The sequence below is a fragment of the Anas platyrhynchos genome, chromosome 9, assembly GCF_047663525.1.
Source record: "Anas platyrhynchos isolate ZD024472 breed Pekin duck chromosome 9, IASCAAS_PekinDuck_T2T, whole genome shotgun sequence".
In the NCBI taxonomy this organism is placed as follows: Eukaryota; Metazoa; Chordata; class Aves; order Anseriformes; family Anatidae; genus Anas; species Anas platyrhynchos.
In genome coordinates, this window is record NC_092595.1 from 6,124,121 (window position 1) to 6,150,230 (window position 26,110).

Genomic DNA, 26,110 nt, shown 5'->3' on the forward strand with positions numbered 1-26,110 from the left:
TTTTTTTTTTTTTTCCTTAAGAAACTTTAAATACCTTGTACACAAAAATAATTAAGGGATCCCTAGGAGAGTGAAAAAATAAGTATTTAATATATGCATATAGTTTAAAATGCTTTACATTAACACCTTTGATTAAAAAATAAGTGACTTGCGACTTGAGAGGTTTTGACATTTTCATTAAATCTGCTTTCACTGGTAGCTCAAAAAACTTTTCTACTTTTGGCCAGTGGAGTCCAAGTCACTGTGTGCTACACTGAATTATGCCCTGCTGTGGTCTTTCACCTCTGGAAGGACACGGATACTGTGTGTGAACTGAAATGCTGAGCATCAATTCACTAAAATGAAAACAGAAAAAGCTTAATGGCTTCTCACACTGGTCTATCATAGGCATTTGCTCACATCACCATGTTGCTGGCAATCTTTCCTCAGCCATAAAAGTTTACTATGTGAGTTATACTATCATTTGAAGAACTAGAGAAGTTGATGAATTCTATGTAAAAGATTATGTAGGGTTCATTTGCATAATGCTGTTTCTAACCAAAGTTAATAAGTCCTCTAATTCTAAGAAACAGTATTCCGCTCTATCCAAAGGCAGACTTAAACATTAAGTATAAAATATTTAAAATATTAATTTTACACTTACTTTTGAAATACTGTGTAACATTTGAGATTTTCTTTTTTAGTGACCCAAATCAACCAGTGCCACAAGACACAAAATTCATCCATACAAAACCAAATCGTTTTGAAGAAGTAGCATGGACCAGATATTCTCAGAAAGACCAACTGTATCTTCACATTGGATTAAAACCACGAGTTAAAGAACATTATAGGGCCAATAAAGTGAACCTTTGGTTGGAACTGGTACCTCATCTGCACAATCTTAACGACATTTCACAGTATACCTCTACCACAACTAAAGTGCCATCAACAGATAATACTTTCAGACCAACAAGGAAAAATTCTGTTTCTGTTACTTCAGCCTTTCCTACAGCCAAACAAGATGATCCCAAACAACAGCCAAGCCCATTTTCAGTGGATCAAAGGGACTATTCAACAGAATTGAGTGTTACTATTGCAGTTGGTGCATCTTTGCTGTTCCTGAACATTTTGGCCTTTGCAGCATTGTACTACAAAAAAGACAAGCGGAGACATGATGTTCACAGGAGATGTAGCCCACAACGTACTACTACCAATGATCTTACTCATGCACAAGAAGAGGAGATAATGTCCCTCCAAATGAAGCACACTGACTTGGATCATGAATGTGAGTCCATCCATCCACATGAGGTGGTTCTTAGGACCGCCTGTCCCCCAGACTACACGCTAGCTATGAGAAGGTCTCCTGATGATATTCCCTTAATGACACCCAACACCATCACAATGATCCCCAACACTATACCAGGGATTCAACCCCTACACACATTCAATACATTTACCGGAGGACAGAACAATACTCTGCCCCATCCTCATCCCCACCCCCACCCCCATTCACACTCAACAACCAGGGTATAGCCAGACAAGATGAAACAAACTTTATTTTTTGATGGATTACAGTAGGTGATATTACTGAAGATTACTTGGCTTTCAACCTACAAGACTCTTACTATTTAAATATGGAGGAATATTATGTGAATATACATATCAAGAACTTTTGGGGTTTTGAAAAAAATGAATTGTACATATATCAAATGAACTTAAGAAACAAAAAACAAACAAACAAAAACACCCAACTGTTTGCAATTGCTTGAAACAGTTGTCCTGAATGATACTTTTTCATTCACATTCAAGTATTAATTTTTTGAAGATTTAAGTTACATTATGGAATTAGGCATGTGCAACACAAACAGGAAAGAACAATGACTGAAAATTTTAAAAACCTATAAATATGCACAAGGGACACACTAATGGAATGTCAGATAATTTTCACCAATTTTTATTTGGACCTGTTTTATTGTGTAGACCATATTTACATATTTGAATAAGTACACAAAGCACCAATGCTGTTAAGGCCTTAGGAAGGGGCTCATGCTGAAATCTGCCAGTCAGACAAAGAAGTTTTACAGCCTGGCAGGTACAACATTATCACTTAAGTGCTGTCAGTATAAAAGTTGTGGGAATAAAGGAAACTGGATATTTTTAGCACGATGTGCATGATAATTTATATGCTTGGTGGCTGTGCTGCTGATTAAGCCGTAATTAAAATTCTTCTCATCCCATTGGAGTTTTTAATAGAAGCTTTCTCCATCAATTGGCACAACCTAAAGAAGATTTTTTAAAGGGGCAAAAGTAATTACAGTGAAATATTTCACTGTAGCTTCAGTAATAGAAGGAATTGCAACAGTTCTTAAAGGTATTTTTGGAATTCTAGGTATACAGTGGTGAAAACTTGCTGATTTAAATCCCAGAAAAAAAAAAGAAAAAAAATCTGTTTTATTAACGTTCTTTTTCCTTTCCACCTAAATAATTTCTAACTTTAACATAACTATAACGTTAATGGAATCTCTTTTGATGAAGGATTTATAATTTACTGTGATTTAGTTACAATATATTTAGTTCAAATTGGTAAGGTAAAGTGTGTCCAAAGATTTAATTACAGTGATATTTTGCAATATAAAAATGCCCCAACATTACCACTCTGATTACACCTCTCCATTTATTCTTTAAACTCATGTTGCATGTTACAAAGTTTATTTATAATATTTTAGCATAAAGTTAATTCCCTTTTTGATAAACATTAGCTTTGCCATTCCAATGAATTCTGTAGAGCAGGTTGTAATAGTATAGAAGAAGAGGGTACGTAAGACCGGGGAGAGAGCCAAAAACTGGAATTTTTAAAATCTGAATACTACATGTGTTTGTGTGGTTTGAAATGAATGTTCTAAATTGCAAGAAATTTTTCATTCCCCTGTTGCTTTCCAGTAATTATATACCACAGTCCTTTCAAAATGTTTGTATATGTAATCAGATGTACATTTATATAAAACAAATAATTGAGATGGACTTAAGAGCACATCCCTGATAAATACTTTCTCTCTTACCTGTACTATATTTCTATTAGACTAAAGTTATGTGATTTTTTTTTACCTTTTTTCAAATTACTAGCAATTTTGATAGTTTGTAAGATAATGCGAAGAACTTTCTCTGACAAACTAACTGCAGTAACAGAAACATTTCTTTTCAGTTACTCTTTTTCAAGAATGAAAGCTTATTACACAAAAAAAAAAATAATTGTATACTACTTGATGGAAAATTACTTTGTACTTCTTGGCCATATTACTGGTCACTGAGTGAAATAAAGATAATCTGGATAACGAATATTATTCCAATGCTAAGAGACCTGATCTTTGCTCATTAAAGAGCTAAAATGTTTATTGCTGTTTTGTCATTTTTTAATGAAGTAATGGTAACTGTCTCAAATAAAGAGTAATATCTTAAGACCAGCCTGGTTTTTGAAGACATGACATGACTTCTACAATTAACATAACTACATATTTATAGTCTAGTCCCATATACAACTGTTTCTTACAAAAATACTGATATTGCAAATGTACAGTGTCATAGCACTATATGAAAATGTCCCTTATTATTTTCAAAAATAAGTTAAAAATACAAATATCAAGACTGGGAAAAAAAAAAAAAAAAAAAGAAAAAGCCAAGGATCAGGGCAAATTTAAATAAATCTCCAGTGGTCCACAACAGGAGAAATCTAGGTTTTATTTGTGAGTTAGCTTTCATAAAACAAATGCTAGGAAGTTCAAAGCATATTTGCTAACACCAAGCACAAATGTTAAAACTAATGCTATAATCAAAATAAGTATTTTAAAATAAGTTTTATTCAGCTAAAAGCAAGCAAACTAACAAACAAACAAAAAATACAACACAATAGAAGTCCATGTATGTAGTGGATCATATTCCCAATTTTAAATTTAGCTCTTTTGTAGAAGCATAAAATATAGTCTTCAAAATCGAGGGTGGTCTGTGTGCAATTTCTGCCTGATGTGGTTGTGCTTTTAGACTGTGACCTGCCAATGTAAACCAATAAAAAAATTGTCTGCCATCTGATAATTATTGTTTAATAGGAAGATTGTATTTTGCTATGTTGATGAAACAAAACAAAAAAAAATACAAAAATATTGATGGCCATAAAACAAGATATTAATGAAATATGATTTTATGTGCTTTTCTTAACTTTATCAAAACCAAAATAACTTTTTACTATAGTTTATTTGTGGCCATATATCTATATATCTCTATATATACAGTATCTGGTAATTGTTTACTTTTATTAGTTACAAAATAAATGATTTAGGTAAACCAAGCATGACACTACACTTTATTTCTGTCAGCCAACAGTACTTAAAATGTGAAAGATGAAGGCAACTCCACAAGTTTTATCATTCCTGTTTGAAAATAAGTTCATTCATGTGATGCAGATACTGTGAATGATATTTTAGTGGCTACTTTATAATTACATTACAGCAGCTAGCTTTCCAAAAGGAAGATTGTGTCCCACATTTTAAGACAACATTAAGAAAGAGCAAGAGCTGTTTTAGAGCTGAAACATAATAAAAATATAGGAAATGGTTTTGGAATATCTTCTTTATGCTTCATGGAATATAAGTTTGTTCTTTTTAAATATTTATCTGTTTGATTTGTTTCCACAGTAGCCTACAAGTAAACAAATTTAAGTGTGATATTTAATTTCTTGTATCATCCTTGGACCAGATTTCTAATAAAATTAAGATATTAGTCAGTCTTTGGAAGTTCAGTAAAAATATTAAAAGCCTGCATTTACTGCTTTCACACTTTTGTAAATATGTTTGCAGACCTTTTTAAGAAAATGTATTCTACCATTTTGAGAAGAAAAAAAAAAAAAAAAAGAAGAAACAAACACAATGGAATCATTGTCTTGTTTATCTATTAAAATTACAGGCAATACAATGTGCTGTGCTGACATTTCTAGGAGAAATAAAGCAGATAAAAATGCATTTTGCTCAATGGTATCTCAGTTGGTTCCATGTGGTATTCTCCACCCACTGAAGAGTTGCAGGGCCTGGATGAGCTACTAGAACATGATGCTCGCTAGGACAATGTAGTTGTTGGGTTTTTTAATCTGTACTAAACAGGGATTCCTATGTTCTAAGACATTAATTACCAGATGTTTTGGTTATTGAAATACCCTGCAAATAGCTAATAAGCATGTTAAAACTTTAAGACACCACTGCACAGAAAATACTGGGACTTCTGTTGCCAACTTCACCTCTTGGTGAAATAACAGAATTCACAGGAAGCTGTCAAACACCATGGTTTTCTTTTGATGTTTGTAATTTTTTTATTTTTTTCATGTGGTGTTAGTTTAATATATTGGCCTTTTATCCACCCCCCCCCCCCCTTTTTTTTAAGTAACAAAACGTTACGGATTATCACTTTTTAATGTAAGCGAACATTAGGTAATTTAATTATTGTTGTGAAAATGTGCTCCCAAATAAATGAATGGGAAATTCCCTGCAGAGGTTTTGTTATTTTTCATTCAAAGCTCTCATCAAAATATCTGTTGCAGTAGTTCTGCTTTTTTTAGTCTATCTTTTTTTCAGTCTGTTCTTTCTGTCCCTTCAGCTAAGGGACATGAAAACATGAAACATGAAAAATCTCCTGTTCCATTTGAAATAATAACACTGTAAGATGAACATGTCCTTTTGAGGTCACCAAATACAGCTGAACAATATGAAACATGGCAAAGGGGGTTCTTTTACTTAAACATCCTATTTGTATTTAATTCTGGCATATCAATAGATGTGTATGTATTGAAATTAGTGGCGTTTGATAAGAGAGCTACATAGCAGAATCAGTGAGTTAACTATGAGTTATGCACAATGTGCATTTTCTCTGAAGTTCTGTTAATGCCATTGCATAATTGATTTCTCATTTACAGATTCAGTAAAAACTTAACTTTGTGAAATAAGAAATGGTTAATGAACCTAAAACTATCTGGTGAAAAATGTTAAGAAAAAGATATTGAAAATCACTAAGATTTATATGTGCAACCTGGCTTCATTCCTTTTTGTTGATATTATAATTCTTAGTAATTCATACGCATATAAAACTATCATTTCTTTAATAAGATTTATTTTCTAAAAGGATATTAAATATTGTATGTAATTTGTGGATTAAAACCAATTCTTAGTTTAATTTCCCTCACTGTTGGGATGGATGACAAAACTCATAGAAGCGCAACAAATTTGTGCAAGTAATTTTCATACAGTATCTTGAAATATATTTTTTCATTTGAAGATAAAAGTAATATTAGAGGAGTAAAAGCAGTGTAAGTATTTGTCACATTATTTGTCCATGTGCATTCCCACAGGCACTACCCAGCCAACAGAGATTTTTAAAAATGGGAATAAACAGGGAAATTTACCCTTTTGAACCATGCAGATTCAATTCAAAGGTAAATGCAAGTGCTCAGTGTGGAGGTAGCACCAATACCTCATTCTGCATTCTGCAATGTTATTGACCAGATGCTTAGCTGATGACATTTATTTTATCACCAGCTGAATTGGTATTTATCATAGCACCATTGAAATCAATGAAGCCCTGGCAATTTACACCAGCTATTGATCTGCTTCTGGACCTCTAATGCTCATCATGGCTCATCTCACCTTCCAATTTTGCATATTTTCTCACACACACAAACACTCACTTATAGAAATTATTACAGGCATAACTACCTGATTTATGATCACTATCAGGCACTAAAAATATGCTATAAAGTACGCTTATAGTTAGTTGCATGTAAATTCAAAATTCAGAAAAAATAAAATAAAAAATGAGCCATCTACATGCAAAAATCCCTGCTAATTACATTGGTACAAATAAAAGGTCTGTAACAAAGTTTGCAGCCTAGACACGCTATAATAAATTTTATGTTACGATCTTTCGAAAAAGGAACATTCAGTCCCATGTCTGATACTCAAATCTATACATTGACCTATATGTCAAAGACACAATGACACTTTACAGCGGTTGTAATCTTGGTCTGCTGTGCTTCCTTCTGGCATAAAAGGCATAAAATTGAGCCACACACTTGCTGTAAATTCAGGACAGAAATAGCTGGATTTTCTCTGTCACCTGAATTTTCCCCTCTCAATTTAGCAACACCAGGCATTCAGCATTTATGAGATTAGTGTTAGAATGATGCCATTTAAATAATAAATGTGAAGTCCTTATGTTTGTATGGTTGAGGTACTTAGGTTTTCTGCTATACAGCTGTAAAAAAACAGTAACTTTTTTTTTCTTAATGGCAGTTGATAATACTGGCAACCAGAGTTAATACTACCAGAGCTAAATTAACAACAGATTCATGAAAGACTATATGAGCTGATAGTACTTTAATTGTATTGTTAAAAAAAAAAAAAAAAAAAAAAATTTGGATTTAGTGATTCTGTTCTGCAGCTGTGAAAGTCAGTGGCTATTCACTGTTGACATTATTGAAAGAAGGATAGATTCAGAAATCCATGCATGAACTCCTGTGAGGGACATAGCTGAAGAGCTATTGCACAGTTTCTAAGAGCCTTTAGATGTTTCCAGACCTCCCTGAGTTACAGAGCTCTCTGTACTTCTGCAAAAAGGAGTGTGCATGATCAGGTGTTCATGCTTAGTGACTGAATACTGAGCATACTTTCCAAAAAGATATGTCACTGTGATTCTGCAAGGTCAAACCTTAGCTAGTGTATCTTATTTTTCAGCAAGTCTTATAAGCTTGGTGCAAGCACCATGTCAGTGTGGCCACATGGCTCTGGGCTGGAGCATCGTTGCATCTCTTTGGTGTGAAGGACAGGAAAAAGAAAACTTGTGGCTACAGACCAGCCACTGGCTAGACTCAGTAAAATATACCTGACATAAATTTTTCCTGCAATAAAACAAGGGGTGGGGCAAAACTAATCTTCTGGAAGAAGGCAGTTTGGGAGAGTGAGATGTATAACACACCTATTTCCTCCATTAATTTGTAGAAACAACTTCAGTGATAATTTAGAGCAATTCAGACTATATGAAAGGACCTAGAAATAATAGATGGTTCCTTTGTCACCAAATACATTTTCAGAAGTCATGCAATATTTTACCGATTGATGATTGTTGTATAGTATTACTTTTCTACTTTTCACAAGGTTAATCCTATGTAGTAATGAAATTTGGCTAAGCAGATGAGTAAATTTACATATAGGTAAGTCTACATCGATGTCTTCAAAATGGAAACTTGGATCTTCTCTAAAAAAGGTGAGTAACATCTAAAACCAATTACTCCTGGCCAGCTAGTAGAGATTCCCGTGTTAAACTGTGTTGATTTTTTCTTTAATATTCATCAGTTTACCATAAATATATTTTTCTCTCCCTAGTCAGTAAATGGAGTGAGTGTACCATGACAGATCATCATAGAAGATGAAGATAATATGAACCACTGCTTTCTGTCCATGAATCATGACTTCAGTGGCCAAGAACAGAAAAAGTAATAAAGTAATACAAGAAAAATAGCAAGCCTTTTTTTTTTTTTTTTTTTTTTTTTTTTTTCTGGTTTCTGTAGGCACGGTCTGGTATCTTGATTCTTTCAAGGCTCACCAAAAAAAAAAAAAAAAAAAAAAAAAAAAACAGAAAAGGATACAATCATAACTGCCACAGCCAGGAGCCTTGTTGGGAGTGTTGGGAGTTTTCCTCTTTCCTTGTCTAGGATGAAAAAGCATGGTTAAGTTCATGAAAGGAGACTTCTCCAGAAAACCCCTACCAGCTGTAGCTCAGAGACACACCACATAACTGTGAAAAACACTTGCAAATTCTGCTATGCTTGACCAAAGAGTGAATATAATACATGTATTTTCAAATTTAATAAAATTTTTTAACGTTTCTATATTTTGCATTCTATTAACTTCATTAAAAATATAACATGTAATCCTTTTTTCATGAATACAGTATATCTTTAAGATATACTGTATTCTTTATATCTTTAAGATATACTATACTACTGTAAAAGAGATACTTAGTTACTAGAATTTGGACTGTGTTGTAATACTTCTTGTGACTTTCCCTTTGTCCTACATTTCTCTTGGTCCATTTTACAACTCAGTTCATTTTATTATTATTATTATTTATTTATTTATTGTTTTATTTATTTATTTTGGCTGGAAACTGTTTTTATTAAGTTGCTTCAGTATGGACTACTGTTAGGTGCAGTTTGTTCTAACTCTCTCATTCATTCATCATTTACACAAATATGTTATCCCAATCCTTTCAGTTACAATTTATTTTTATTTTTTCTTGTTTCCTTTAAGTTTCTGTTGTTTTTTGCTTGTTTGTTTGTTTTTTAACTTTCTGTGATAAGTTTCTGTGATTCTTTTTCATGCCCTTTCTCATCATTGTTACTATTGTCTCACACAAATGCAAATATTTGGAATATTTTAAATAGCTGCTCACTTATTTTTATCAGTCTTTTTGTTCCTTCTGAACTGGAATTTTGGTTTATCTTGTTTTTATCACAGTTGGATATCCAGGGCTATTCATAGATAATCTCTTCTCTGTGAATGTGGTGTTTGGGTACAAACGCTTCTCAGAACAGCTCGGGAGACCTGTGGAATCCCAGCCACAGAAGTGCGGCTAATCTGGATGGGACTGGAAATCCACCTACTCTAGTATCTCTGGTGTCTAGCATGGCCAAGACCAGTTGCTCAAGGGTAGGTAGAAAAACTCCTTCAGTTAATGATAGGCACACACTAGGAAGATCACAGCCATCACTGAATTAGCCTCACACACATGCCAGATGGTAAGTTTCCCTTTGAAAGACGCTGGAGGTACAATTTCACAGACAAAAGCAAACCTAGACCTAAGGCAAGCAGATGCCTCCAGACATAAGCAATGACTTGTAAACTCTGCTGTTTGTTAAATTAAGAAGATTAAAGAGGTTATAAGTAGTTTGTAGCTCATGGCCACACTTCAGACAAGTGTTGATGTATTCTTCCCAGCTGCGCAGACACTACGACCTCTGTCTGCAGTGAAGCGGATTTTGTCAGGGTGTCTGTATCTGTTACAGCCATTCCACTGAACTAAGCTCACGCTGAGCCCACCACAGTAAACAGCAGAGTTTCCACTTACTGCACCTGAGAAAAATGTGCGCTTTCAATATCAGAAGGGAATGAGCTACAGGTGTGTGGAGCATCCAATTTAATTTGCCACTGTTTTGCAGCTCTAACGAGCTCTTCATCTTCTTCTTAAAGAGTAGGAGGGTGGCTTGACAGCTTGGATTCTAGCATGGGAGGTGTGCTTGCTGTTAGATTTCTGGTTGGATGTATATTATCAGGATGAAATTCTTACTTATCAGTTATCACCATCAGTATAGGGATGCTGACTGTACCTTCTAGTGAAGTTAATTGATGGAGGAATTTTGGTACCAGGTAAGTCATATTCTAGAGGTGCTTGTCTTTCCCTGGTGACTAATGGGGGAATCAAAAGTGGATGAATTAAATGCTGTCCTTTCTCTCCCTCAGATTCACTTGACTATGAAATCCTGAAACCCTTTTATGCAATCAAGCATTCTCTTCTCATTTTATACATGTATGCAATTGACATTTTTGAAGTTGTTTAGATCAGAATGATAGCTTTTTACACCCATTGATTATTACTACAGTGCCTATAGCTGGGAATAAGACCAGCAGTGATAAGAATTAAACAGCGAAGGCTATGAAACAGAATGAAGTAATGAGCAATCCTCACTTTGAAAACTTCATAGTATAGAGGCTTTCCAATGACAAGCAGAGCTGGTTGCCTACAGCATTTGTAGTGCAGAAGGCATTTCAGAACAAATTTTGCCGTGGGATGATGGGTAGATGAGATAGTGGTTCTTGTCTCATTTCTTTCACCTCTCTAAATAGCTCTAAGATTACTAATAATTAAGACATAGATAATTGGCTCACTAAAAATGTTGGTTTCACAGCACTGTTATATTCTGTGTGATAGTACTTTGTGAGGAATAAGCTTAGTCAGGAGTGAGTTAATGAAGTGGTAATGCAGAAGAACAGAGAAATGCTGTTGGGGAGAGAAAGATGGGGGTGAGGGAAGAGAGAGAGAGAATGGAGATGCTAAGCCCCTAGAGGTGAGTTTTGGGGATGAAACCATTACTGAGCAGTCTGGAACACCAACAGAAATGGGGTCCTTTTGTAGCACTTGGCAAAACTGCTATGTTTTACCACTTTGAGCATCTTTGAAGTTGGCTTGTTCTTCTCAGAAGTTAGCATGGATTTAGCTGTGGTTAGCACTCAGTATCTATATTTAACAAAAAAAAAAAAAAGACAAGATGTCTCTTCTGGTCCAGTGGGGTCCTTTTTTATGTAGTAGGGATTCCTCTTTTTCATCCTAGTTTTGAGTGTTTTTAAGCTTCAAACCTTTGTCAAAGGACTAAAAGAGGTGGTAGGAACAGCAAGAGAATTCACACATGAAAAGGATATGGTTTTCATTTTCAAAAATTGCCCAAAATCTGAGGGGTTTTGTTAGTTGCAAGCAGCATAACAACTTATTTCTGTCAGCAGCCTCTAGTTATAATGTGAGATAACTGAACTATTTTAACCTGTGTTGAGCATGAAGATGTACAATAGACAAATCGATATCAAGCACTTGAAGATGGGTTTACATGAGCATTTTTAGACTTCCATGTGGTTTCTGACATCTATTTGACAAGCACTTAAGACTACAAGATTTATAGAAACATGTTTTAGAGCTATATCTCATTGAAATCATTGTGAACTTATTTTACTGGAGAGAGGACTGATTACTGTCCTGTGAATCATCAATGTTTTGAAGAGAACTATGCAAAATGTGATCAGTAATGTCTTAGGAGGTACATGAATGCCTTAGCTGCTTTTGTTCAAACCTCTGATCCTCATGCTGTGTGTTGCAATCAGATTAACTGAAAAAACTCAAAACAACAAGAATAAACCAGATAAAACTGATAGCAATATTTGCTCTTCATTGAGGTCAAAGAGATGTAAAAGCTGACAGTTATTGATGGTTTCATTGACTATGAAACTACTAAACATTATCCATTTAGGAGAGATCAATATGAAAAGCATCAGCTAATGGGGACTACCTGTGGTGCAATCACAGGGCTTATACCCATCCTGTTGATCTGCAAGGCTGATCAACAAAAACCTGGTTTCTCAAAAAGAACAGAGGTCAAAGCTAGAAAACTAAATTTTAGAGAACAGCTGTGAGCATTCATGAGACTCATTGACTCTGGTATCTTACAGTAACTCCTTATTTATTTAAAGATTTTCATGGAATTTGCCATTCAGTTAACCTTTACACTAGGTATAGCAGACTTTGGTTTACAGTAGAACTGTTTGGATTAAGGATTGGTACAACTACGTTTGTTTCACATCTGTGGTCTTATGTACTAAGGAAATAAAGACAGCAAATTAAATCTTTGTAAATCTTTAAGAAAAAATAAATATATATTTTCCGTGGTTAAAATTTTAATCAGTTTTGGCTTGCTGCTGACCTTTACTTACAGATGTTACCACAGACCTGCTGTGTTTTTTGCCATAAACCAGATGACAGCAGCCAGAGCATTCCAATGTTTATTTCCAAAGTAGAACACGTGTAGCTACTTCATCAGCCTCTTCATTCCTGTGGTCTGTGTTCAGTCCATAATCCCTCAGGTAGGTGCCAAATTTGTTTCCTGAATGTTCATTCTGGGTCTATGTTGCTATGGTCAGAGTTTCTTTTTGTTGTTTGTTTGTTTGTTTGTTTTTATGGGCATAGAAAAATTATAGTATCATAAACAGCTGAACTTGAAATTTGCAAACTGCAAATCTTTGGCACCCTCTATAGTAAACTATACAGGATAGGCTGTATATTCTCTCCCAGAATGTGAAATTTATTTTTAAAATGAGATCAACTAGAAACAGTCACATAGAAGAAAAGTCTTATTAAAAGTCAGAGAAAGAAATGCTATAATAATTTCACCGTTCTTTTTTTGTTGGTTTAAAAAATAGCTATTTTTCATATTCCCTCTGGTCAAATTTAGCAGTATCTTTTAAGTAGTCTACAGAAATATAGTATATAATTTTTGCAATTATTGCCAAATTTTATTGCAGTTATTGTGAATGAAACAGTTTTACTTCACGTCTACAACAAGTATAAAGGAAACAAAGAGTGGCCATGAAATACTGTGTTCTGTGATCTCAGCTCTGACCAAGTATCGTATACAGACCCGAGATGCCTAATCACAAGATTAATCCTCCAATGTCTACAAGCTCTTTCAGCTGCAACATGAACAAGCAGCAAGCTCAGACTCAGAGCTGCTTTGAATTACATCAGCAGCAACAACCCTACATGTTCATGCTCTGAGATGTGGAATTCCTGCAATGTGATGGTACATCTGACCTGGGCAGGGGAGGTGAGTGGATGTGGTACCTGACTTTTTTTCACTGCCATGCAACCACCTGTGGGTGATGGGCAGAGGCAAAATGGCACAAACCCATTCTGTTAGTGCCAGCAGTCCCACTCTTGCTTCTTTACTAGATTGCTCTTGTTTTCCTTTGAGAGAGGTTTGTAACATATGAGCTTGTGCCCAATTAGGCAAGAGTTAAAAACAGCAATTAAAAATACTAACATTTAATTTTAGAAAGTGGAGGCAGACTGGAATAATCCAGAGCAGACAGCAGGGTCAACAACAGACGTGGTCTGTAAATTGACTCTGTCTGGAGTGAGCAAACTAGGTAACTGCTGATTAGGCAGGTCTTGTGATGTGTCTTTTGTGAAAACAAATTCAAGCTGCAGCCTTCCATACCCAGTACGGCTGATGATGGGTTGTTACTTAAAGGTCTGGCAAAGCAGCTTTCAGATCCTGAGCCTGTCAGAAAAAAACAGGATGAGGGGACACAAATAATGAAAACAAATGTACACAGAGAACTGGACAGATAACACCAGTGTAGAGGTCAACACTGTGATATGCCCTGAAATGTATTGCAGGAAACTGCAAAGTCAAAGCTGACCCAGGACACCAAAATAGTTTCCATGTGTTTATTACTTGCTGTGCTTGGACCCTGGTGGGGCAAACAGTATCAGTTATGTTTTTCTTTCCCCATGCAAGGTGTCACGGTTTTAAGATGCTTCCTATTGCTCGAGAGACTGTGTAAAACTGCACTGACAGGTACAAGTGGTTGGAGAGGGGGGGGGAAAAAAAAAGGTAGCAACTAGTGATGGCCATGCCAGGGGAGGTTGGAGAGAATTTACAAATGTCATGGCCAGCCGGAGCAGTGCTGATGTGCAAAGCATGGGTCAGCACCAGCAATCACCATGGTGGTGCTGGGGGTTTCAGCTATTCCTGCACACCTTAGTGACTACAGGACCTTTTCCTATTAATTCAGCATGAAGATAGTTTTCAGACAGCACTTAATGAATCACTTCCCTTACAAATGAGTAGCAGAAAACATCCTCTAATCAACAGAACCCTCTCATTGATGCTATTTTTTTTTTCTCCGCAGGTGTTTTAAAAAAAGTCTTATTTCCAGCTGTTGCATATGCACAATTCACAAAATAGCTGAGAAATCGGAAGCAATCTCATGAATTTCTAGTCAGACCTTTCTGACTTGGAGATGGGACTGAGCAGAGGAAGGTAATAAAAGGGGGACACTTGGTTGATTTACTTCTTGTGAGTATGAGGTCTCAGACTGGCACTAGGAATAATTCTTATTGTTTTTTTTTTTTTTTAAGAACAATAATTCCGGTGTACTTAAGTGAAGTAGTTACTAATTTTACAAAAAACAATAAATCACAAAGAAACAAAACCTGTAGGCAAATCTACTATAATTATTACTTGACTCACTCTGCAAAAGGCAGATGCTATAATTTTACATGCACTTCCAGCATCAGCTGCTGAGCTTTGGAAGACCAGCTCAGCTAGCCTGACATCGCAAAGAAATACACAAGAATAGAAAAAGTGGCATTGATGCTTCAATAAGTGAGATTGTTTCCTCTGAGTCAGCATGAACAAAATGCCATGGAAGTGTTGGAGGATCTAGGAGGCACAACTTTTAAATAGACTTAAAATCAGGACCCACCTTCTCACTGAGTGGGACACTCTCCAGTGCACAGATAATTGCCTGTATGTGGTCATATCCTTCAAGGGATCCAGACTCACAGTGGGAAAATACAGAAGAATTTTGGTTGTTTGCTATATGTGCGAGCTTAATAAACACTACTGGATATTTCTACATCACACAAACTGGTTCCGAAGGAAGAAATTGAGATCTCTTAAATAGGACTCCTGTTGTAGCACTGGACCTTCATCCAGAGAAGTTCTCTGCAGGCTCCTGTCCAGTGCCAAGTAAGGTTTGTGCCTTTGTAACATTGTGCCCCAAAGTCATGGCTCTTATCACCTTTGTGGTTAAGCCTTTAACCCAGATGTAACTTCTGGTGGTCCAGTTGTCTTGCTGCCAGCAACTGAGTCCTACAAAAACGTTCATATTCCAAATTAGACAAGGAGGAATTATAGGTTGGAATTAAATCTGTGTTTCCCATTTGGCTTTGTTCTGATCCACAATTGTTCTCACAGTACAGTTAAAAATAAAATGACCTCTTTCTTTTTCTAACTGCTGTCAAAATTGTCATTCCCCACCAGATGCCCTAACTTCCAACTGCTCCCCGCTGGTACTGCTGCCCCTGTTGTCTCTCAGTCCAAAGAGCTTCTGAACAAGAGACATGCTTTTATGGAGCCTGGCAAAGCTTCAGAAGGGAAAAGGAAAAATCAATACCGCTTCAAAGCAAAGTCTTTGCTTCAGTGAATATGACATTTGCCCTGTCTTCACTAGTGGGAAAAACAACAAGGACACTTACGCCAGCAATGGAAATAGAATGAATGACAACAGAGAGACCTTCCAGGTTTGACTTGTAAAGGGAAATGACTTTATAGTCATTGTCCCTATTTGGTGACATCAAAAGCAGGTGTAGGGTGTTAGGTGGTGCAGTCTGAGAATGAAGGGGAAAGTAACACAAAGTCAAAGAGAAGAGTTGAAGGAATTCGGAACAAGTAATAATGGACTCAGCTGAAAAGATGGAGAATAAAAGACAGAATAAAGGTGAAGTCCATTGCTGCACAATCAAATCAACTACAAAATGTCACCTGAAAATGTGGGCCACAATACTAAAAGGACTTACTAGAAAGTTTTACACCATTTCAACAGCTTCACAGCTACTGAAAATGACCAGAGAATTTCAGTTTGCCAATGAATGGCTTCTCACTAAGGCTGAAGCAGGTCAGAAATTTTTCAAGAGAAGTTTCGAGTGCCAATTAAATAAATGAATATTTCTACAAAATCAAAACAACTTTGAAAACCTCTCAGTGATGTTTTTTTGGGGGGTTACAAAAATTTCAAATAAATGTAAAACTTACAACTCTGTTTCAATTCATTTTCATATTCAAATTTTCATTAATTTAATTTCTGTTTAATTCTGACTGCTTTTTGTTTCCAGTTCTTTTTGTTTCAAAACTAGATGCTTGTTCCAAGTCCCTAATTTCATTCTGCTTTGACTATGCCGCTTCTTAGTTAGTTTTCCAAGTTGTTTTGTTTTGATGTTTCTTCTTCTGTGTCATTTCTTCAAATGCAACTTTGCAGACTGCCTTCTTTTAGAATAAAATGCATTGTTTCAATAGGCTCTGTGTCTTGGTTTGAAAATACTCTTTTGTTAAATTAAAAAAAAAAAAAAAAAGTATTTTCCTTATGTGAAGCTGTGCAAGCAGCTGCAGCTGCCCCCAGCAGTGGATAATTTACAGCACCTACCTTCCCCCGCTGAGAGAGGATCCTGGGTCAGATGCTGTTGTTGCAGTCATGTAATGGAGCAGACTTCATCCTTGGTGAATCAAATAGCACGACTTCTGAGGAGCACACTCGTAGTGTAGCAGGACAGTCATGTACTCATACTCTGACCCCTGTACTTGTGCTGGGTGAGAGTTCTGCAGCTACAAGAATCAATAAAAATGTATTGATTTCTCTACACTGTCATAAAGCTTGTCTGCTCTTATCTGCGGTTTGCAAGCTGAAAAAGAAGACTGTAAAACTACAATTGTCTTAGACTTTCTCTCTTTTTATCACCCCCATTTTGAGCTCCTTACACCAGAGACCAAGATCTGTTTCTGACAAAGCCATCCGGCCAGGGAGCCATAGCCCCAGTTGCTGTATCACAGCATCCTACTCTCCTAACACTTTGTGTTGAGAAAACAGCTGCTTTTGAAGTTTTCTAAGTAAGAAGTGTAGGGGGGATAGCCCCAAAGAGTCAAGGTGACTGACTTATCTGGGGCTTGACGCATCCCTCTACATGCAAGAAATAGTAGTCAAGGACATGTAAAAATAAAATGAAGAGGTTGGTGTCTCTCTGGGTATTCCAGATTCACATAAAGTTTTTTTTTCTGGGTCATTTCAGCTCCCTTTGCAATGGTTTGATGTTTTCTGTTCTAGGAAGAAGATAGGTAGCCATCTGAAGAAAATAGGAATGTCCTCCATTGTTGGAAGCTGTCCCAGTGGTAAAAATGAATTGGGAGAAGGGTAAAGTAGTGTTTTCAATATTTAATTTCACAGCAACTGTCACCTAAAGCCATACATGTCAATAAATGAATAGGTAGATGTCTGCATTTGGTATTCGTGCAGATTATTTGGGAAGCTTGGCTTCAAACTTCTGGGCATGGGTGCCACTGTTTGTCAACCAAGTAGTCAGTCTTGGTTGAATCCCAAAGTCCTGATAAAACACCTACAGCACACCCACAGAGCAAGCAGGTCAGGAAAGATTCACCCAGAAGACAAAGCCATTAGACCCCTACACACTGCAGAGCACAATTTTATGATTTCCATTATTTCATTGGCTAGGTCAGCGGTGTCACTAAACAACCATGTTAGAGTGTTGCAGAACAACAAAAAATGTGAACAGAAGTGAAGTATCTTACAGCATTTAAAAGCATCAGCTTTGGATGCTTTTGTTTCTGTGGAGGATGAGGACTTTGACACTCAGCTATTCCTATTGATAAGGTCCCCAGCTGCACTCATTTTAATAAAAATATGTGCAGTATGGCAGATAAAGCTGCAATGAGTGACAGATACATGTTACCACTGCTCGAACGACCAACTGCATAAATATCATTATCAATATTTAAATTGTGTGTTACTGAGGGTAACATATTTGTGGCACATAATAGTAGTAGCCACTGCTTTCTGCTCTATCAGCTGAAGGGCAAGAGAGACCTGCTAACAAACAGGAAAACACTGTGTGATTTGTCTGCCCCACTGCCACTTGTGACTTTCCCTGCAATGCTGGCTTCAAGCACATCATTTTAAAAATATGACATTATAAATTTACACTGCTGGGGCTATTGCAGTCAGGATGTTGAGCCAGGCTCACATGCACTGTTTGTGATTAGTGCAGTCTGCAGCTGATAATATACAGAAGGAAAAGCCTTAGATCTGAGCCGTAGCCTTGCAACAGAATAGGACATACCATAACATAGCTTTTACATGCAAGTCAATATATACTTTGGGTTTTGGGTAGGCTTTAAAATATGTTTATTCAAAGGAAAAAAAATACAATTCTTCCTAAATAAACATATATAAACTCACATCTCTTCCCTCCCTTCCTCTCAGGCAGAAATCAGGATTCTGTAGCCCACAGACCACCGAGTCATGTTGAAGTACAGAAAATATAGCCCAATCAAGTCAGTAAAACAACCCAGATTTTAGAGATGAAGGTCTCTAAATTAAGAGTGTTGTGCTGCTGACCCCCAGGCTGTTAAAGCCTGTGACTGTTGGCTCCAGCACCACAGTTGCTATGGCAATTCATATAGACAAAAGCAGTAACCTTTCAGGATCCAACCAGGTAAAAAAAAAAGGGACTTAAATTATACTCAGAAACAAACAGGAAGCTGATATAGATGCCAAAGCATCGATATACTGTATTCTCTGCGTCTAATATCATTTCACAGCCAGGCAGCTGCATTCTGTACGAGCTGCACATTCCCAATTCCTTTGAACATTTGCACCACATAGAGCACATAGCAGTAACTCTGACTTGGAAAAAAAAAATCAAAAAAGTCTTATGAAGAAACTGGAAAAAAAACAACAAATATTGAAGCAGACCCAGACAGTGCCTGCTTGGGTACTAGAAAGAAAAGGTACGATGGTGTCTTACTTTCAGACAGATCAGATACATAGGAATTTTTCAGTCTTTGACATGATGCTAAGAGGAAAATCAAGCACCTGCATATGACAAATCTTTGTAACAGCAGGGAGACAAGCATGTGAGTACGACAGGATCTGATGTATTTTAGAAAGAATGCTGGACCTCATGTTTATATTTAATTAGTGAATACATCTTGTTCAGGCTCCTGAGACCATAGCACCCTAAATTGCATTAAAATATGCTTCTCGGTAGAAATGGATTTGGAAAAGGCAACAGAGTTATCAGTACCTACTCTTATACAACTGCACAACTACATAATCTTAGTTTTGTCATCTCCAGTAATGAAGTCAGTGATATAAATAACATATTTAATGGATGGAGGCCACAGATTTATCACACTACTACAACTTTGGTATATTCATCACAAATGTCATTACAAAGGAAAAAAATACCACACCAAATAACAGATAAAACATGGATCTGAGTCTGCTTCTGTAAGTAGGATTTTCAATCCTTGACTTCTTTTTCCTCACCTGGTGGAACAAATGACCCAAACTAGATGACAAACAGATACTCTGCTTCTCTTTCCACCAAGCAGCCAGAAGGGCTTCACGGCTGGCAAAATCAGAAATTCTGCGACTTCAAGACCATGGCACAAGGGCTTCTTTATGGGGCTCTATCAAACAAGAAATGGTGACTTGCAAGACTGCAAGTGTGAAATCAACAGCAATCTGTCAGCTCTCATTGACTGTGATAGCAGGACTCACCTTGACTGTATCAAGAATTTGACCAAGCCATCATTGCTGTTAACTTTGACGAGTATCATTGCAGGGAAGAAGTGTCCATATCTCCTGTCAGGTCTTCCTTGCAAAGCAATGTGCTGACACAACTCAGTGCTGTAGCATTTCATTTCCTTGCTCTGCCTGCATATCTTCCTTCCCAGAGAACTCCTGATACACCAAGTAAATCAAAGGTATAAGAATTTATGGAACCCAAAGCAGCACTATTTTTTTGGAATGACATCATGATTGTATATGGGTACTAATAAAAGGCAAAGGTTCCCTGAAGCTGCAGGCTATAAAGTGTAGTAGAGCAATATGATTAAGACAGAGTTAAGCTGTATTAAACTTTGAAGAAAAAGGCATTCCATAGTGACACGTTAATAGATCCCAGGAAAGATTTGTTAATGGACTAAAAATCGAGAAGCTATTTGTAGGCAGTATTACGGAAAAAGAAAATCACTATTTCTATACAGGTGAGATGCACTTATGAATGAGCATTACAAGAGGGAGAGGTATACATGGGGATGCATGGCTGGGGCAGTCACTCGGGGCTTTTCCCAGAGCACTTCCAGCCCAGGGGCTGCACCACTGTGCACAGGGACTGCACCGCATGCTGCCACCTTACCTGCCGAGCACTGACAGCCCAGCACTGGGGCACCCCTGGGTTGACCCATGGGGTCAGCATGGGATTACACTGCTGAGAGACAAGGACTTTTGGTATGTGCCCTTAAGGATTTTAGAACAGATTCAAGTAGGGCATGTGCTATAAACAATTTGGACGTCAATCTCTGAAGAGAGAGAGATCTTACTCGCTTGAAATTCCTGTTTGAGGTTTGTCTTTCCATCACACTGAGCATATGTGTGAATAAAACCTGATTCAGGTAGTTTGGGATGTGAAAATTTCCTGAAGACTTCTTCCTGAGTGTGAACCACAGAGTGTCACACTGTATATCCAAATTATGACTACTTTGCAATTAAAAGACACTGCATTTGGGCAATAGGTACAAATGAAATGCAAAGTCTTCAAGGCATTGTAAGGACCTTGTAAGGACACAGAGCCCAGAAAAAACTTTGTCTAGCTGGTAATGAGGTACTAAAAGTCACCTGAAAACAATTGTAATAAGGAGCAAAATGACATTAAAATGCGCGTCTTGGCCTGATCTCAATTCTGTGAGCAGCAACAGTGACCATCTTTTGAAAGGCAGAAAACACCAGAACAAGTAATATTGTCACCTTTCAGTCACAAAAGGTTGATTTATTCTTGCTGCATTGTTATAAAAGGTACCATATAGTTTGTAATGTGCTGAGAACATTGGGGGATGTTTACTCATCCTGTCTTGTATCTCTGGCTCAACTTCATTTTTCTAATCAGATACTTTTAGTTTCCCACAATATTAAACAAAAACAGAGCAAAGGCAAATAAATCAAGCACTTTTCTTCAAATTAGTTCATCATCTCCTCTGTGAGTGGTCAGTTTTGTATAAGCTATCAAGCATCTCTCAAACCAACATTTTTCCCATGACACTGAGTTCCATGAATAAAATTTTTGATGATATCAATATGTCAGAAATTAACACTTCATGATTGTGTGTTTATTTATTTATTTATAGCATCCATATCCATAGTCTTAACTCTAGACAATTTATTTTCTGTCTTGTCCAGATGCACCTAAACTGCTGAGATTTCTGAACTTAAAATCTAGTCTACATTTTGTAAACAATGAAAAAGTGGCATCAGGAATTATGGGCTTGGCTTTGGTGTATTTCAGTGGTGAGAAGAATTAATAAAACAGCACTGGTGCTGCTGCAGCCCAGTCTTGCTGTGTTTTTGCCAAAATGTTCCTGGACTTCTCGCTTCAGATTGAAGGCCGTGGGGACACTATCAAGACGCTAACAAATACAGAGCCTGGATAATGCTTCATTTGTCCCCTTGTGTGCTGAAACCCCAGGTCAGGACTGGGCTCCTCTCAGGCCTTGATGGCCAAGTGTTGCCCCCCTGGGAGCCTAAAGGCAGGCTGAGGTAATTGGAGCCAGGTGCTCTGGGAGCTCAGCTAGGGGCCTGGAAACCACACTGAGGTGTCAAGATGGAAGGGGTTGGTTTCAGTCCCCGAGTGTCATCAGTCGTGGCCTAGAAGTGGTAGGGAGGGAAGTACCAGCCGCTTAGGGGGAGAAACTGAAGAGGAACCCCCAGAAAGTGGGGGCAAACACACAGCTGTGGGAGGAAGGAGGTGGGCAGAGGATGGCAGGGGCACCGCTCAGGGGCCCTGATCTCCCACAGCTGCACACCAGCTGCAGGAAGGGCATAAAGGAGTGAGATGGACTGAGCACCTTCAATTAGATCTCATCAGAGTGGAGATAGATGTTTGGCCTTCTTAAGGAAAAGGTAGGACAGAATTTATAGGGTTTCTTTACCAATATTCCTGAATGGATGTGAATTGAACTAGGAAGGTCTGTTAGAGCATGTATGAGGGGTTGTTTTTGCGTTGCTTTGTGAATTTGCTGGGGTTCCTTCTCCCTCTTCTGCTTTTTTCAAGTGTGTGTTAACTGTCAGCACTCCAGGAAGGGGCTTGTGGGGGGGAACAGTCCCTCTCCTGGGAGGCTGGAAACCCCTGAAGGGGAAGGCAGCTCCTGGAGGCCCTGAGGAATGGACACAGGGTGGTGCTTCCTGTGCTGTGTGGTGCTGGGCAGCGGTGGTCTGAGCAGGACATGGGGTAGGACAGGCAGCGGTAACTGCTGACATTGCTTTTCCTCTAACAGAGCAATGTAATGCATCCAAAGAAGAAAAGGTTTCAGTATGGGGTGGTCCTGCTTAATATACATGTATATATATATGCGTATATATTTATTTATCTAAAAAAGTTCTATGCAGTAGGAAAACATCTAAGAGTGTTGACTTTCAAGTTATATGATTTCAATTTCCTTATTGATTCAATGCTTATGCATGCTTCTCACTTTTTTTCCCTCTCTCTCATGTTTTTGTAACAGTTAACACTCAAATTTATGCTACATGAGCTCAAACTGTCCTAGGGCTTTTTGTTTGTTACAAGTCACAACATATTTTGTTGTTGTTAGATGACTTCTATGTTAATAACTACTTAGCTTTTTATTCTGGTTTTCATTTTCACTGAGGAAGTAATACCCCTTTCCCTCCTTCTGGAAGAAGGGACGTGACTATATATACATATATGTATTATATTGATATATATTTCTTAAGGGAGAATAGTACTCCTTCCTAAAAATAGCTAGCTTCCGGTGAGCATGGTAAATCATGAAATTGTGTATTTATCATTTCTTTTTATTTTTTTTTAAAGGCATGATAGAGAGAAAGGTCATTTAGCAAATCAGGTACAAAACTAAGATCTATATTTTAAGAGCTGCAGGGAGCTGGAAGAAAATTGGCTCTTGTGATGAAGCATTATTCAGTCCATCACACATGTGAACTCCAATTTTGCCCCTGAGGTGAAGAAAGTGGTCTTTTTTTCCCTTCTATGTAACCTCGAAGTTTGTAGGATTTCCACTTTGCGCACTACTATACCGCTTTGCAGTGTCTGTGACACACATAATGGTTTGGGATATGCACACGTAGTGGGGCAAATAGACGTTTATTTGCAGTTAGGCAGGCAAGGGTAAAAGGAGCAGGATGGCACTGTAATACCATGCTTTGTTCTGTATCTCTTGTGATTTTCATTGCTCTTGAAGTCATATGTGTATTTGAAGTATTAGGGAGTCGTCAACACTTCTGTATTGCCCCCAGAAGTGCCTGTGCTCCAGGGCTCAATCTGGGCTCAGGCCTGCCTTGTGATCTGAAGGTAGGGTACGTAAGCTAGTAAATGAAAAATTGGGATACCAAGCCCAGTAATTTGAATGGATGTATTGCTATAAACCATAAATAAACATTTTCCAACATGCAGGAATGTGTGCCAAGTGGGTCTCTTCCTGGACAGAGCTTTGGCAAATGGTAGTTTCAGTGTCCTGGAAACAATAGGTGTTTTTGGAGGGCATGGAGAGCTAGAGGAAAGGGGGAAGTACTGTAACAGCATTTCTTCAGTATTTCCCTTCTTTCATGTGCAGCTTATTACCTTTAGTGTCGCTGTGATGCATGAGAGTGACTGTGAGTGATGTTGATTATGTGCTGTGGGGAGGATGGAGCTTGAATTCTCCTCTTTGACTTTCTAGCGCTTCTTTCTGGTACAGAGTAAGATTATTTTCTTGCCTCTTCCTGTTCCTCTTCAGAGCACTCTAAGAATACTAACAGCATTCTTGTTCTACTGCTCTTTGCTGAGCACAGGGCTGCAAAAATCCAGCTGGCACTTGCACAGAGATTCATATGGAAAACTGTCCTGGCTTTCTCCTCTTAACCCTCTAGAAGGCCAGCCATTCAGTGTTTCAAGATATACATGTACATTAAACAACAATAAATCATGCAAGAATATCATGAAAGAAACTACTGCTGTGTATAGCTCCATAGTGGAGATTGATGTGCAAAGACTGTAGCTTGAAGACAGAGAGCAAATCTTGTGAAAATTTTAGTACTTTTTTTCCTTAAGGGAGGGGGGGAAGGAGAGGGCAGAATAAGGTTTAGATAGAAAGAAAAATAATTTGAACAATATTCTGAGCAGAAAGAGCCAGAAGGAAGTTGTATGCATTTCAGAGAGACAGATTGGGGAAAGAAGCCTGGCAAAGAAAATCCTTGTAGCAAAGCTGCTAAAATGGCATTGTCTTAAAGCAGTGAAACAACTCTGCTTTCTCACATTTCTCTGCATGAGTTAACTTGACCCCGAGCCATTGTTTCCTATGGAAGTGGAATAGCTTGATAGGCAGCGTGAGGCAAAATTATTTCAAGTCTTTCAGCATAGCTTCCTGTATCCAAAGAAGTAAACATGGACATCAGCATGTAAACAGGATGCTCAGCTGTAAATTAGAGCAAGACGTAGCTTGTTCTACATTCAGCTTTTCCAAAAATAATTCTGCTTTAGTAAATAAGGCATTCTGTATGTGTATCCTACTTTAACACATTTCAGATTGCTGTCAACAAACTGTAAGATTTTAGTAGAAGGTGTTTGCTAAATAACAAGTAAGGCAAACTGGATTTTCTAAATCAGATGCTCTCTATTTTTGTTGCTAAACTGTATGGAATATGCCTTTTCCATATTTGGATAAATGCTACTAGGGATTTACTGCTCTATTTTTGAATGTGGTTGTTCTTATAGAGTAGTCTTATGGCTGAGGTACTGGGATAAACAGGAGGTGGGTATTAGAGCTTTAGTATTGCAGGAGTGGGGCTCTTTAAAAGTACAATTTGCCAAGTAGGGCTGGTTTAAAAAAGTCTTTTTTTGTATGTAGGGTGTTTTTTTATATTTCTGGCAAGGATGTGAGCTCTTTGGTTTCTTGACAAAACTGCTGCAGTTTTTCTTGGAAATCATAATTTGGACGCAGAACTGCAGCTCATAAAATAAGCCATAGTTCCCATGGTATGCTGCGTCGCCTGAATACAGAGAAACTGATAAACCTGGCTTTATGGAGGACCTGACAGCAGCCTTCCAGTGCCTCTGAGGAGGTTACAGAGCAGACAGAGCAAGGCCCTTTACAGCACTGCATGGCAGGAGGTTGAGAAGCAATGGACATAAACCAGAACAACAGAGGTTTAGGTTGGCTGTGAGGGGAAAAACTTTCTCCTCATTAGGCTAGTCAAGCAGAGTTTGGCCAGAGAGGTTGTGTAGTCTCCACCTGTGGAGATTTTCACAGCCTGACTGGATAAAGCTCTGAGCAATGTGGCCTGACCCCAGTGCTGACCCTGCTTGGAGCAGGAGAGGCGACTACAGCCTTCCCGGTCCCTCCCAGCCTGTGCTATCCTGTGATCCTCCTGTATGTAGAACGGTAAGGAGCCCAGTGCAGAACTGCATGAAATACTCAAATATCAGTTCTAAGAAGATGAGATGCTTTGAGTGAATTTTTTATACCCTATCTAAATTAAATGTTTTGTCTTAAATGCTGCCTGTTCCTTACTGTCCCTTCCCACCCTTCTCCTCACTTACTGGGACAGGCAGACAGATTTTGGATCATGACTGAATATTTTTTTTATCAAAAAATCAGTGCATCTGTGCCAACTTCCTTTTGACTCATGGG

At 37.7% G+C, this 26,110-nt stretch overlaps 2 protein-coding genes and 1 long non-coding RNA gene across 14 annotated transcripts in view; all 3 read left to right on the forward strand.

Moving 5' to 3' along the window:
• NLGN1 (neuroligin 1) overlaps positions 1-3,651 on the forward strand; it is a 422,927-nt gene extending 419,276 nt beyond the window's left edge. For all 9 annotated transcript variants that reach the window (XM_038183684.2, XM_038183685.2, XM_038183686.2 and 6 more), the window contains one exon: positions 684-3,651. In XM_038183684.2, the coding sequence (XP_038039612.1) occupies positions 684-1,512 (829 nt within the window). In that variant the 3' untranslated portion in view covers positions 1,513-3,651. The remainder of the gene's footprint in view (positions 1-683) is intronic.
• Positions 3,652-10,241: 6,590 nt separating this feature from the next.
• On the forward strand, positions 10,242-16,590 carry LOC119717716 (uncharacterized). Of its 2 annotated transcripts, XR_005267840.2 has the most exons (6): positions 10,242-10,436; positions 12,548-12,695; positions 13,134-13,435; positions 14,132-14,191; positions 14,526-14,656; positions 15,662-16,590. It is a non-coding gene; the product is annotated as an uncharacterized lncRNA (long non-coding RNA). The 2 variants fall into 2 exon arrangements; XR_005267841.2 differs by lacking the exon at positions 14,132-14,191 and having other exon boundaries at positions 10,244-10,436.
• Positions 16,591-22,279: 5,689 nt separating this feature from the next.
• NAALADL2 (N-acetylated alpha-linked acidic dipeptidase like 2) overlaps positions 22,280-26,110 on the forward strand; it is a 432,007-nt gene continuing 428,176 nt past the window's right edge. Inside the window, exon 1 of one of the 3 annotated variants that reach the window (XM_027463880.3) lies at positions 22,280-22,367. The gene's annotated coding sequence lies outside the window, so the exon portion shown is untranslated. The remainder of the gene's footprint in view (positions 22,368-26,110) is intronic. The other 2 variants (XM_027463881.3, XM_038183555.2) reach the window with 2 other exon arrangements.